General features: G+C 42.3%; 1 protein-coding gene across 3 annotated transcripts in view; it reads right to left on the reverse strand.

Moving 5' to 3' along the window:
* TMEM161B (transmembrane protein 161B) overlaps positions 1-13,682 on the reverse strand; it is a 50,516-nt gene extending 36,834 nt beyond the window's left edge. Inside the window, exon 1 of one of the 3 annotated variants that reach the window (XM_004586214.2) lies at positions 13,535-13,681. In XM_004586214.2, the coding sequence (XP_004586271.2) occupies positions 13,535-13,537 (3 nt within the window). In that variant the 5' untranslated portion in view covers positions 13,538-13,681. Of the gene's footprint in view, positions 1-13,534 lie in introns of all 3 variants that reach the window. The other 2 variants (XM_058656400.1, XM_058656399.1) reach the window with 2 other exon arrangements.
* Between the last annotated feature and the right edge of the window lie 482 nt (positions 13,683-14,164).

The following is a 14,164-nucleotide window of genomic DNA, read 5'->3' on the forward strand; positions in this document are numbered from 1 at the left end:
AAAAAAACAGACAGACAAGTTTAACAACAAATGAGCTTGGATTTTGGAACATTGCAGGAATACTTTCTGTACATTTTGAAAATCACATCTTGAGAAAAAAAAGTTTATGATTAAAATAGATCACCACTCCGGTATTTAGGATTTTCAGAATCACAGATTTTAGTTTAAAATACAGTACATGATCTCATAATGCAAAACAAGTTATCCAAGATAAACAAAAGTTCAATGAATTACCAACATATTCAAAATGGATCTACAATAAATAGTCTACATAAATTGAGGAGCTCCAAAGAAAGCCAAAGAACAGCGATTTCTTCCTTCTGTTTACTCAGCACACGTAGGACACCAGCACTGCAAGCTTTAAAGTAGGACGCCTTATCTTAAATTCTAGGATAGCAATGAGTGACTAACTATGAAGAAGGGTAACAGAAATGCAGAACTGGCCTCAAAGCCATTAGCAAAGAAACTGAAGCGCTGGGCTGTCACCAGCAGCTTCCTGTGGGTGTGTCACATCAGCCAATGCCTTCCTGATTCTTCAAACACTGCTCTTCACACCTCTCTCTCTACCTGGCACTGCACTCAGACACAGCAAGTTCACAAAGTCACTAGTGTCTGTCCTGTGGTACGCAAAGAAAATTTCTGTATTTGTGCTTTGCGAAACCACTCTCTTCAGTTTTCAGGGAACAAGAGGTGGTAGCTGTAAGGGGCTGGGTCCCTGTCACCCATGGGAGAGAAGTGGATTGAGTTTCCACCTCCCAGGGATGCTTGCCCTTCCACGTATCTACCTACCTGTCAACCTAGTTATCTCTCAGATTAAACAAACACAATTTTCACAGAGTAAGTGCTTGGTATATACCAGCTGAAGACACAGTTTGTGACATCCACATCCCAGAATGGAATGCCTTAGTCTGGTCCCATCTGCCTCCACATCCAGCTTTCACTAAGTAGTACCCTGGGAGGCAGCAGGTCATTCATTACTCAAGCACCTGAAGTTCCTGACCCTCACCTGAGCCCAGTCTCAGCTGGCACAGGAAGTCCGTGAGTAAATCAGTGCATATGAGAGCCACCTCTACACCTTTCAAATCAATCAATCAATCAATACAAATCGGACATTTATAGAAAATGGAATTAAAGTTTATTTGGGTTCCCAAAATAAAACTCACTACTTTTTCCCACAGTATGCAGTTTTATATGAACTTTCTGAAGTTTTTTGTTAGTAACATTTTTATGATTATTTGAAAAATGACAATTTTATTATAAAGTGAAGGTTACAGAAAGCCATTCAAAAACTGCATCCTCATAAGTGACAAGACATTAAAAAAAAGTTGACAACACTCAAATTTCTGCTGAAATAAACAATACAAAGACAACCCTAAGATTACCTGGAGGAAGTATTTGAAACTCATACCACAAAGGGTTATTATATTATATGTTATTATATGTTATCTGGAATGCCTACAAATCAATTATGAGAAACCAACTGTCAAATTAAAAAAATAAGTACACATATTTCTCTAAAAATATATAAAATGGTTCCTAAGCAAAACTTTTTAAAACGTTTACCAAATTTTTCTCAACTAAGTTTTTATTTGTGAATATTTTAATGCCTTAAATTCTACCAACTTGAGTAAGTTCAGATTATTTTCATATACACCTAACACCAATGTTAACATTTCTGCTGTTTTCTTTCCTATTTCTGATCTTCTGAATTTACAATCCTATTTTCTGCGTAGTTCGAGACAGATTCTGCAATCTCCATACAATGAATGCCATTACAAAGAACTCTTTCAGGCAGAACAAGGCTAAGAAATTTATTAGCAACTTTATCAGAAGGTTGGTGTATTTCAGAGTATGGATTTCAAGGCAAAAGACCATTTTTAGACAGGAAAGTTTTGTGGGCAAGTGAACTTCAACCTAGCCTTGAAAGCAGTGATGGCATCTTAGAATTTTCAAGGTAATTTGTATAATCTTTCACAAACATGTATTATATAATCATGCATTGCAGTGTAGGCATGATTTTTTCCTTCATAATAGCAGAAATTGTTTCTTAGTCACAGCTAATACATTTCACAGCTATTATGTGGCATTTTAGAAAGCTTGACCTGGAAGAAATACATATTTAATGTGGTTAGCCAAGAAAGGGGAAATCTTGTCCAATTCCCTCCCTCCCTTCATATCACTAACATGATGACATAACCGCTGCTGGGTCCATTATTATAGATGTGAACCACATCAAGATAAAAACAAAAAACAAAAAAAATGTGACTTGTCAGTAACAATCAGGAAATCACAAGAGTTCTGCAATAACCCAGACTGCAAATGAAGAAGCTTATGTTACAGTGGTAGCTTCGGTACCCAGAGGAGAAATATCCTCTAGAAATATTGTTGAAGAACTTACAGCAGATTGATCAAATATGGAGACAAAGAAGGAGTTAATGAAATCCCGAAAAAAGCAAATATAGTACGAGTTAGTACACATTCTTTGTGCTGTAGTTAACCTTTGAATGTTCATTGTTCGACTCAGGGGCTGGCATTAGGGTACAGAGGACCGTGTGCCACCTGCATCTCCAGCACTGCATGTCAGTGCTGGTTCAAGTCCTGGTTGCTGCATTTCCAACCTCTGCTAATGAAACTAAGAAAGCAGTGGAGGATGGCCCAAGTGCTTGTACCCCCTGCCATCCATGTGGGGGACCCAGAGGAAGCTCTGGGCACCTAGCACTGAAGACAGATCTCTCCCTCTCCCTTTCTCTATGCAAATTCTGCATTTCAAACAAACAATACTTCATAAAATAAATTCAATGTAAAATTTGTAACTCTGTTCTGTTCCTTTACTTTATCCTATCACCTCTTTATGACTTCATATGTACTCAAAGCAAATGTCATCTGTCTGATTTTTAAGAGATAATTACAAAATTAAGAGGAAAATATTTTACCACAGTTCTTCCTTTTGACATATTTAGAAAAGACTTCTTGGAATATATGTTTAAAATGGCAATCACTTCAGAGAATTATATATGATCAATTTGATACATAATAAACTTTTAAGCCATCAACATGAAATTCACAATTTATACCAGAGATTTTCATATGAAACTAGAAATTGTTTCATTCATTAACTAAGACAACCATTTAAACTCACCAACCTGGCATGCTTGAATGTCTATTTTTATGCAGAAGTCACATTTCTGAAATTTCTGGAAATTTAAATTTCCTGAATGCTTTTCATTATTTTTAATTAAAGAGGAATACTGAAGTAAATTTGGCCATAAACTTAAGCATGGATTTCACAACAGAAAACTGCTAGAACTGGACAGAGATGCAGCGAAGCTGAAAGTCCATCACAGCTGAAGTCTCAAAGCACACAACCAGATGGGTCATTGGCTCAAGTAGCCTTAATGGTTTTATTAACGCTTCGAAACAATAACTTGGCCAAAGAGATGGTTTCTGTCTGGATTCATTGCCCCTGGGCCTTGATTCCCCCGATAACTGAAGCTGTGGAAAAGTCATTTATGAAATAGCTCATAAGCACCCAAGAAGGGTGAAATACTGGGTTAACTTAGGTTTCAACCTTTCCACATCTATTAACCTGAGGCCATGAAGAGCAAGAAGTTATTTGCCTTTAGTCTCTAGAAGAATGATCATTTCAATTTTTGTCAGTAACAGTTTCCGAGTAGGCTTTAAAAAATCCTTACTAAGAAAAACTAAACAATTCTCTAAGAAATAAAATATACCAAATAGCGAGGTTTCACTTTGCTTGGCAATACCAAAAATTTCAAATAATACAAAAAAAAAAAAAACCACATAAATATGATGCTACAGCTGTAAAGTTTGACTTTTGAATATGTGTCAGTAGAGTCGGTATCTTCTTATAGCCCATTAAGCCAGCTTGCCTGTTAATTAACACACACTGCCTAACATTAGAAAGTATAATATTTGTATATAAATTTGGAACTCAAAGCACAGTAAAGGCTTTCAATGACCAAATTCCTGAATAAATTAAAAGGGGAACAAGCAAAGAAGATTATTATCCAATGATCCTACTACTTTTTGACTGTTTACATGCTTTAATGTTAGCAGACATGCTGAAACAGACTTTTTTTTTAGATTCACTCATTTTTACTTCAAGAAATTATCACTTTTGTTGCTTCAACTCAGGTCCACATAACACTTCAGAATCACACTTCAAGCATTTAAATAAACCACCTCTACATGTTTTTACAAATGAGCAAAACAGGCTCCAACCAACCCAAATCAGACTACCCAAAGACTTACAAGAAATCCAAGTTAAAAAGAAGGGCATAAGAAATGACTAACATATACACCTGAACTCCATGGCACAGCTAAAGCCAAGTTCAACCGAGGGCAATTCTAGCAAATAGCACTGAGTGCGAAGTAAAATAGAGACCAAAGTTTAGATCACTGACAATCTTCAAAAGAAGTATTCAGTTGAGGGCCCGGCGGCGTGGCCTGGCGGCTAAAGTCCTCGCCTTCAGCGCACCGGGATCCCATATGGGCGCCAGTTCTAATCCCGGTAGCTCCGCTTCCCATCCAGCTCCCTGCTTGTGGCCTGGGAAAGCAGTCGAGGACGACCCAGTGCTTTGGGACCCTGCACCCGTGTGGGAGACCTGGAAGAGGTTCCAGGTTCCTGGCTTTGGATCGGCGCGCACAGGCCATTGCGGCTCACTTGGGGAGTGAATCATCGGATGGAGGATCTTCCTCTCTGTCTCTCCTCCTCTCTGTATATCTGACTTTGTAATGAAAATAAATAAATCTTAAAAAAAAAAAGTATTCAGTTGAAGTGTTTAGCACAAAGCTCATTTTGGCAGGGGTGGAGGACAAAATAATTAAGCAACAGAAAAGAAAACTATATCCATATAATTATTTAAGACAAAATTTAAGAGTAAGATTGGAAGGAGGAGGAAAGAACAAAGATAAAGGATACATGAGAAGAAAACCAATCAAGTGTTGAGTATGACTACACCTGATGGCTAATAACTGCAGAATAAAACAGCAGTCTCAAAAAGTGACTTGGTCTGGGTGGCTGGCAGACTATTAGAGTTGGTAACAGTGAAGCAGACAGAAAGAAATTCAAAAAAGGAGTATTCACCTGTTTGGCTCCACTTGCACTCTCAGAGAAGTGTCTAGGACGGGAGGTTTTCAACATCAATTAAAAAAATACCTCTGAATAAGTAAAAAAAAATAAATAACTAAAGCACACAAGTGCCAGCAATTCTTCACCACACTCAAGTGACTATGTGCCAAGTATGCCTCAAATAGGTAAGGTGTCTAGAGGATGGAAACCTGTCTGCTTCCTCAGCTTTTCAGAATACACAAAAAACATGCTTTTGTTGATATCGTTAGGAGGCTCAATCTGCATACCAGCAATAATCGTGTTTATGTGTTTAATTTGAAAACTGTAGTAACACACTGAAAACCAAATTAAAGGAAAGCTGCTTGGTGAATCATTTTACAACAGGAAGCAGCTAATTTTGCTAAGAATATTCTACTCAAGCAGTGCTGATGTCTTATGATGTGCCACACCCAGAGTAACTTTCTGGAATGTGAAATTCTCTCTACCCCAAACATCTCTGGACAAACATGTTCCACTTTGGCTACCTGCATAGTTTTTCCGTATTCTCAACTGATAAACTTATCTTCCAATGGATACATTCTGTTTAGATAAAACCCAGCCAGAAAATTATACCATGCTTTGAAGTGTAAATACGATAGACTTGGCTACAGCTAGCCTATCTTAGGTCTTACAATGAATTCAGATAAAGTTCAAGGTGAGACACATAAGTCACTTCTTTCATCATGTGATGATTTTATCAAACTCTTGAAAATATTTAACTGTCCCTCACCACCACTAAGAACAAAATAAGAGACGGGGCATGGCAAAGGTGGGTGCCCAGTTCTGGGAACAATTCAAGGACGGTCTGGGGGAGATGGGCTCACAGAAGTTATATCTGACAAGGAAACAACGCAGCCACTACTAGAACCAGAAAGGAAGGGAACCCAGGGAGACTTACACCTACAAAGAGAACAAATGGCATGACACAGAAGTAATGAGAAGTCCCACAGTGCCGGATTCTGCTATGAGATAAACACAATGGATTTCTCTGCAGGTACTTGGAAAAAATACCATGATCCCAAGCCTGGGGAAGAATCAAATCAACTGTATTTTGGAAGTATAGTTCCGCCATTAAGGGGGAAATAGTTGGAAAGTAAAAGTGTCAGCAGAAAAATAAAAAATCTGTGGGCCCGGTGCAATAGCTAAGTCCTCGCCCTCTAAGTGCCAGGATCTCATATGGGCACTGGTTTGCGTCCCAGCTGCTCTACTCTCCCTTCCAGCTCTCTGCTTGGGGCCTGAGAAAGTGGAGGACGGCCTAAGGCCTTGGGACTTAGTGTCCCTGTGGTGGACCCTGAAGAAGCTCCTGGCTTTGGACAGGTTCAGCTTTGGCCCTTCCGGCCAATTTGAGAGTGAACCAGTGGATGAAAGATCTCTGTCTCTCCTCTCTGCAAATCTGCCTTTCCAATAAAAACAAAATAAATCTTTACATAATTAGAAATCTGTGGAAATAGCCCAAGCAACACTATAGAAATCTTAACCCAAACAAATACAAAAACAAGGGCAAAATAAAAAAGAATTAAAGACTTCAGAGTGGACAAAGAATTAGGCATAAGATTAGCAATTATCTTTGCAGGGCAAACTTCAGCAGAGCAAGGTAAAGCTCAGGTGGTCATGGAAGATAAAACAGAGATAATATGCATAATTATTTGGAGAAACTAAGTAGTAGAAGGAAAATCTATTGTTGGTTTATATATGCAGTTGCAGATACAAACACATGTACAATACATATATGAGGGGAAATGTACTTACACAAGGAGGAAGTGAAAGAACCAACATTTTGCTTAAGGATCAGAAACTCTGGAGACCCAAAGCACCACCTGAGGCCTCATCCACCCAGTTCCAAAGAAACACAAACACAGATGGAGAGACATTCAATTTGAACACTGCGGCCTTGCAGAACACACTAACTCAGCCTAGGCAGCAGGAACAGGCCAGGATTCCACACGGCCTGCTTTCTAGCAGACAGTCATTTTTGAAAACAAACTGCACAGTATTTTCTAGATCTCAGATTACCCTCTAAGCACCACTATGGGGAGAGGAATTCTGCTGATAATTATAATGTGGGGTGGGGGGGAGCAGTGACAAAATTGTGAGTCTTGACAAAATAGAACGCAAGAATTAAGTGACTGCTAAAGATACAAGTCTACATGATTAGGAAGTATAGACACAACATTAGAGAAGTTAGAAACTTACAAAGATTACAGCAGTGACAGAACCCAGGCTAATTAGGGGGCTACATCAGACACAGAAAGTACTAGTGGGGACAAGGTTTGAAGGAGACCTGCAAGAATAACCACACCAAGCTCAGGGTCTTTGAAGGGGAAGTACATCAAGAGATGACAACCATTCCAACAATGCAACTGAGCGGAGGCCAGGAAGAGTAGCAGAAAGGCCTGATGAAATGTAGCCATTTGGAATCAGTGTTTAGCCGAGCAGCTCCAGCTCTCACACACACTAAATCAAGGCATATAAGTCATCCCCTAGCATCAACCCTGGGATACGAGAGATGTTGTCTGGGAAGGAACTGTCTTTGTTCACAAGTGTTTTATGCCACTTTTACCAGTTTGGCCTTTATGTGGAAAAATCCCTTTAGATTAAGATAAACCATACTCTATCATATTTAAGAACATATTGGAAGTAAACATCTTTAAAAACCTCTGTCATGGGCCCGGTGCAATAGCATAGTTGTTAAAGCCCTTGCCTTGAACACGCCGGAATCCCATATGGGTTCTAATCCTGGCAGCTCCACTTCCCATCCAGCTCCCTGCTTGTGGCCTGGGAAAGCAGTGGAGGACGGCCCAAAGCTTTGGGACCCTACACCCGCGTGGGAGACCCGGAAGAGATCCTGGCTTTGGATTGGCTCAGCTCCAGCTGTTGCGGTCACTTGGGGAGTAAAGCATCAGAGACGAAAGATCTTCCTCTCTGTCTCTTCTCCTCTCTATATATCCGCCTTTCCAATTAAAAAAAAAAAAATCTTAAAAAAGAAACCTGTCATACATCCACATTTAAAACTATTTAAAAGAACCATTTATTTGGGACGGAGGGATAGGGAGGGACAGGCAGGGAGGGCAGATGGGAGAAAAGCACTCCAATCTATGGGTTTACTCCCCAAATGCTGGCAATGGCAGTGGCTGTGCCAAGCTGGAATCAAGTCTCCCACATGGCTGGAAGCAAACCACCGTCTTGGACCATCTCCACTGCCTGCAAAGGTCTGCACCAGAAAGCAGCTGGAGTCAGGAGCTGCGAATCAAAATCACATACTTGGATACGTGACGTGCACATTCCAACTGCTAGAGCAACTGGCTGCCTCCTTTGCTTGATATTCTTTTAGCACAGCTCTGTTAGACACCATGAACTGGGTCAAAAGCTACAATAAAGAGCACTTACAAACACGAAAATAAAATAACAGGATTTAGCAAAAAAGCTGATAAGGGGTATTTGCTGATATTTTATATTTAGTGACTGAATCATATAATTTCCAATATCTGTCTCCACTAACAGAATGGCAATTTCATGCAATTTAGCTTAATACTACGAAGAGAAATATAAAACATAGCTATCAACAATCAGATATGAACTCAAACGGATGGGTTTCCAAGCTCACAGAATTGTTTTGTTCACCAGCACCAAACATTTAAAAAAAATTCCTTTCAAATAGAAAATACACAAAGAGGGGTCGGTACTGTGGAACAGTAGGTTAAGCCACTACTTGTAACACCGGAATCCTACACAGACAGGTTTACCCTTCTTGATCCAACTCCCTGTGAACCCACCTGGGAAGGCAGCAGAGGAAGGGTTAAGTGGTACTTTGGCCCTGGGGAGCTCTGCGTAGGCCCCTGTGGCCATCTGGGTAGCGAACCAACAGATGAAAGCTCTCTCTGTGTCTCTCCCTTAAAAAAAATTCAATGCACTTTAAAATAAAAAAGCATAAATCCTCAATAAAAAACTAAATACCTTCTAAATTTCCTGTGATTTATATCCACAACATAGCATAACACATGAGTCTGACAGGGCTACATTCAAAACCACAGATCCCTACTTTCTGATAAGTCATTTAACTGACCAAATTTAAGAATCAGGCAATGTTGTCCTAAATATAAATAGATAAGGTAGAGAGAAGAACAAAAACAAAAATACAAGCATAAAGATACTTTTTCACAAGAACAGCGCATCCTAATTAAAGAGAACTCATTTTAACATATTACTGTTGAAACCGTTATTTTAAAAGATCTTTAACAGTTACAATAGACTAAACAAATTATATATTTCATATAAAATATTAGTCATTAAAATGACAAAAATATTTTTTAAAAATGTTAGCCAAACATCTTAAAAGATCTCTAGCTGAAACAACCATAAGTGTTTCATCGTAGTATTGATAAAAGTGACAAGCAATAGATCCAGCTGAAGAAGCTATCCTCAATCCTGCCACTATTTCTTGACTATAAGAGTATTTTCCAGCACTGCAAAAAGTATTACTGCAGATGTATTTTCAAGAGAAGTTAATACAAAAACAATCAATTAAAAAGCACAGGTGACACTTATACATCATCTTGTTTAGATTCACTCTCACAAAGTCTTCAACATCGCTCTCCTCTGTAAAACCTGCTTTACTTTAGGCTTCTACTAGAAAACATGCACCTAACTCCAAACTAACGCTCAACCGCGACGACTGATTTACTCATTTCCTTCCCACTAACATGGTTTTCATCTCTTTGGCCCCACCTGTACTCCTAGAAAATATCTAGGATGGCAGATTTTCAATATAAATTACACATATACTTTGACTAAACACAAAGATAAAGCTTAAATTTCCCACTTGTTCTTCACTACACTCACGAGACTACTATGTGTCAAGTACTGAATTTTAGCATAAAGAAAACTTCACTTTCAGAGCCACTAACATTATATTATGCTACATATTCAACTCAGAGGCAAAGGTACATATGCCTGACTGAGACAACCCTCCCAATCTAATAGAGAAGCTATCTAGGACACAAGTACTTTTGGGAAACAGCACTGCTGCACAGCAGAGTAACACCAAATTCAATTGAGTGCCAGTTTAAGTCCTGGCTGCTCCACTTAGCTCCCTGCTAGAATGTCTGGAAAAGCGGAGGAAGGCCCAAAGATCTGGGCACCTGACAACTGCATGGGAGACCGGGATGAAGTTTAAGGTTCCTAGGTTCAGGTCAGCCACACTGTGGCTATTTGGGAAATGAACCAGCAGAGGAAAGATCTAGCTTTCTCCTTCTGTGAACTCTACCTTTCAAATATATATATATACTTAAGAAATACTTTAAATAAATCAAAATTGTGACTTTAAAAAGTACACTACTGAAGGCTCATTAACCAAATTTGAAATAGAAATCTCAGCTTAACTTTAAAGTTGTATACAATACAAAGCTAAGAACATGTAATGCGTATCCCCAATGTTAACTCTTAGCAAACAACTCCACTGTGAATATCATAATGTGCTGAATAACTGAATATACTATGATCAAAGCAGTTCTGTCACTAGCTAGCTACAAAGCAATGAGAACTGCTCTCCATGGGACTCATTCATTCCCCACCTCCAGAATGACAACAATCAGCAAGTCATCTCCAACCTTCCCTGAAGATCTTACTGTTCATGATATAACATTTTAACTAAAACCATGATAAATCAACTAAGCACTACGTAAAGGGCAGGGTGACTATATAAATGAAGAGCAATCAAGACAAATATTTTAAAAAGCCTCTAATTATTTATCACTAAGATAAAACCATGAGGGTCAACATTGTGGCATGCTGGCATCCCATATGGACCTTGGTTCAAGACCCAGCTGCTCCACTTCTGATTCAGCTCCCTGTGATAATGTGCTATAAGAGCAGAATATGGCTCAAGTGCTTGGGCCCCTTTACCCATCTGGGAGACATGGAAAACAAACTTCTGGTTCCTGGGTTTGGACTAGCCCAATCTGGCAGCTGCAGCCATTTGGGGAATGATCTAACAGATGGCGGACCTCTTCCCTTTCTCTCCCTCTAACTCTGCCCTTCAAACACACACAGCTTTAGAAAAAAAAAAAGTAAGAGTAGTAGGGTTACTAAAAAGTCCTAAACTATAGTGTCAAGACTTTCTGGCATTACACCTGGTAGCCTATAATCACACATTTGTTCAACAGAGAACAACTTTGTGAAGTTCCTTCTTAATGCGTCATTCCATTTAGGGCAGGAAAGTCTCCTTTTCCCTTTTCAAGGCCACATAACATTTATCTCAAATCTTCACAATCCAATCCTCTAATTCTAGAAACTTGTTGCAAAGACTATCAACATTTACTGGTTTTATGTTTTCCTTAAAGGAACTCTACCATGGATAAATAAGTAAGTAAATAGCTCGTGGTCATGAGAAAGTAACACGAAAAGATGACTTGTAAAAATCCTCCTACCAATAAGATTTGGCAAAGAGACCAGGTGTGCTAACCATACGCAAAATGGCGTAATGAGTTAAGCTGCTGCCCTCCACGTGGGCATTTTTACGGGCATATGTTCCAATCTCAGCTGTTCCAGTTCCACTCCAGCTTCCTGCTAATGGCCTGGGAAAGCAGTGGAGGAGTCCTTGGGCTCCTAAACTCACACAGGAGACCCAGATGAAGCTCTTGGCTACTGGCTTTGGCCTGACTCAGCTCTGAATGTTGCAGCCATTTGCGAACTGAACCAGAAAGTGGAAGTTCTAGCTCTTTCAAGTAAATAAATTTTAAAAAAGAAAACATACGGGAGAAAAGGCAAGATACTTTAAAGTGGCTGTTCCACTTCCCTTCCAGCTCCCTGCCTATGGCCTGGGAAAGCAGTAAAGAATGCCCCGAGGCCTTGGGGCCCTGCACCTGTGTGGGAGACCAGAAGAAGCTTCTTCTCTCTCCTTCTCTCCATAAATATGATTTGCCTTTCCAATAGAAACAAGCAAGACTTATTTTTTAAGATTAGTTTTTATTGGAAAGGCGGATGGCTGCAACAGCCAGAGCTGAGCAGATCAGAAGCTAATAGCCAGGAGATTCTTCTGGGTCTCCCATGTGGGTGCAGGGTCCCAAGGCTTTGGGCCATCCACCTGTTTTCCCAGGACACCGGCAGGGAGCTTAAGGTAAGTGGAGCAGCTGGTACATAACACAGCGCACGCAAGGCGAGGATTCAGCCACTGAGCCATTGCACTGGTCCCCAAAAACAATTTTTTTAAATACTTCTAAACTTTTAAGTCACTCAGTCATTACACCCAGAAATGGAATGTTGGTAACTTCAGCCCCAGAAAAAGCATGACAAACTACAGGTAAATTCCAAGACAGATAAGGGTTTGAAATACTTCAGAAGGTCAAGGTAACTTACTATGTTGATCTTTACCAGGCCCTGTAATCTTGGAAAACAGCAAAGGTCAGATATATCTAGGACAGACACCCAATCCAGCATTCCAAACTCCCCTGGGATGCCTGCATACCAATGTCACAGCCCTGTTTCCCAGCACGAGTCTGTGTTACCAGGGGGGCCCTGGCAGCCACATGAGACCCCTAAACTGAATGCTGGGCTCCTGGCTCTAGCTTGGTCCAATACCGACTACTGCCAGCACTTGGGAAATGAACCAGCAGGTGAGAAATACTTATCTGTCTCCATGCCTTTCCAACAAACAAACAAAACATTTTTAGAAATCCCTCTATCTTCTCGTATTGTGGAAACAGCTTACTGCAAAGAATTCTCAACAACTTCGCCACAGCTGCCCCTGGGGACCTACACCTTCCAAGGTCACTTCAATAAATGACCTGTTCTACCACGTGTCTGCACGGAACAAAATGCGTACTCCCCAAACCTGGAGTGCTTTCCCTCCCCAGGACCCTGGACTTTGGTCTGCCACTGCCTGGATGCGGCACAGTTCTTTCCACAGTTCCTCCTCAGAACACGCTTCCTCAGGCCAATGTTCTCTCGTTACCACCCTTACCACAGCACCCTGCCACCCCACCTCCCCAGAGGAGGAAAACCGTTGTTCGCCTCTTCAGTCAATGAAGCCCGCAACTCTTGGCTGACATCTTTTCCGTTTACAGTTTGAAAGACGACTGCCAAGTAGTTTCGAGTGGTAAATGTCCATCTCCCCAGGGACAGGGGAACCGCGGTGACCCCATTCACAAGCTAAAGGCATCTCTGAGGCTCCCAGTCCGTGGCCACGGCTGGGAGGCGGAGGAAAGCGGCGATTCGCCGGCCAAGGTCAACTCCGGGACCACCTGGCGCCCCGGGCCCAGTGCACGAGGTCTCCCACTCGCCGGTCCGCCGGTTCCTGGGGGGCCCAGGCACCCCGAGGGCGGGAGCTGGGGCTTCGCCCGCCGCTCGGACCGCTCTCTCCCACCCCCGGTTCGACCGCCACACTGCTGTCCCCACAGCAACACTCACCATGGCGCCAAGGACGGGCGGCGAGCCGCACACCCCGGAGCCGCCGGCACCGTCCCACACCTCCCGCTCTCCGTCCTGCAGCCGGGCAACCTCTCCAGAGCGCCAGCTCGCGCTTCTTCCGGCTCTGCCGGACGCTCGACTCGCGCGGGACAGGAAGTCCCGCCCCGTCCCCGCCGCGCCGGCGACCCCACGCCACGCAGGACGTCCTCGGCGGCCGCTTCCGCGGAGGCTGGGTGAGGGGCCGGGGGGCGGCGCTGACCTTGAGCGCGGGCCGGGGCGCGCAGGCGCAGGCGCAGGCGCAGCGCAGGCAGGTGGCGGGCGGGTGGCGGCCCGGGGCGCGCCTGTGAGGAACCTGAGGTAGGTTGGGGAAGCCGCGTGGAGATCGTCTCCCGCGCTGGCGGTGGTGGCCGCGTCGGTGGCTCCTGAGGGATACAGTCGTCCTTGGAACCCGCGCGTTCTGGGAGATAGCAGGCCGCCCGCGGTCGCTGAGGGGCGAGTGCTCCCCACAGCCCGCGCGTTTTGGGAGACTAGCCGCGGTCTTACCTGGGAATGGTCCCTCGGTCCCGCACCCTCTGGTTTTCATGATGTGATGGAGCCTGCTCAGAGCCGTCCTCATCCTTGCTGACCCGC

This window comes from Ochotona princeps, chromosome 28 (assembly GCF_030435755.1).
Source record: "Ochotona princeps isolate mOchPri1 chromosome 28, mOchPri1.hap1, whole genome shotgun sequence".
NCBI classification, from domain to species: Eukaryota; Metazoa; Chordata; class Mammalia; order Lagomorpha; family Ochotonidae; genus Ochotona; species Ochotona princeps.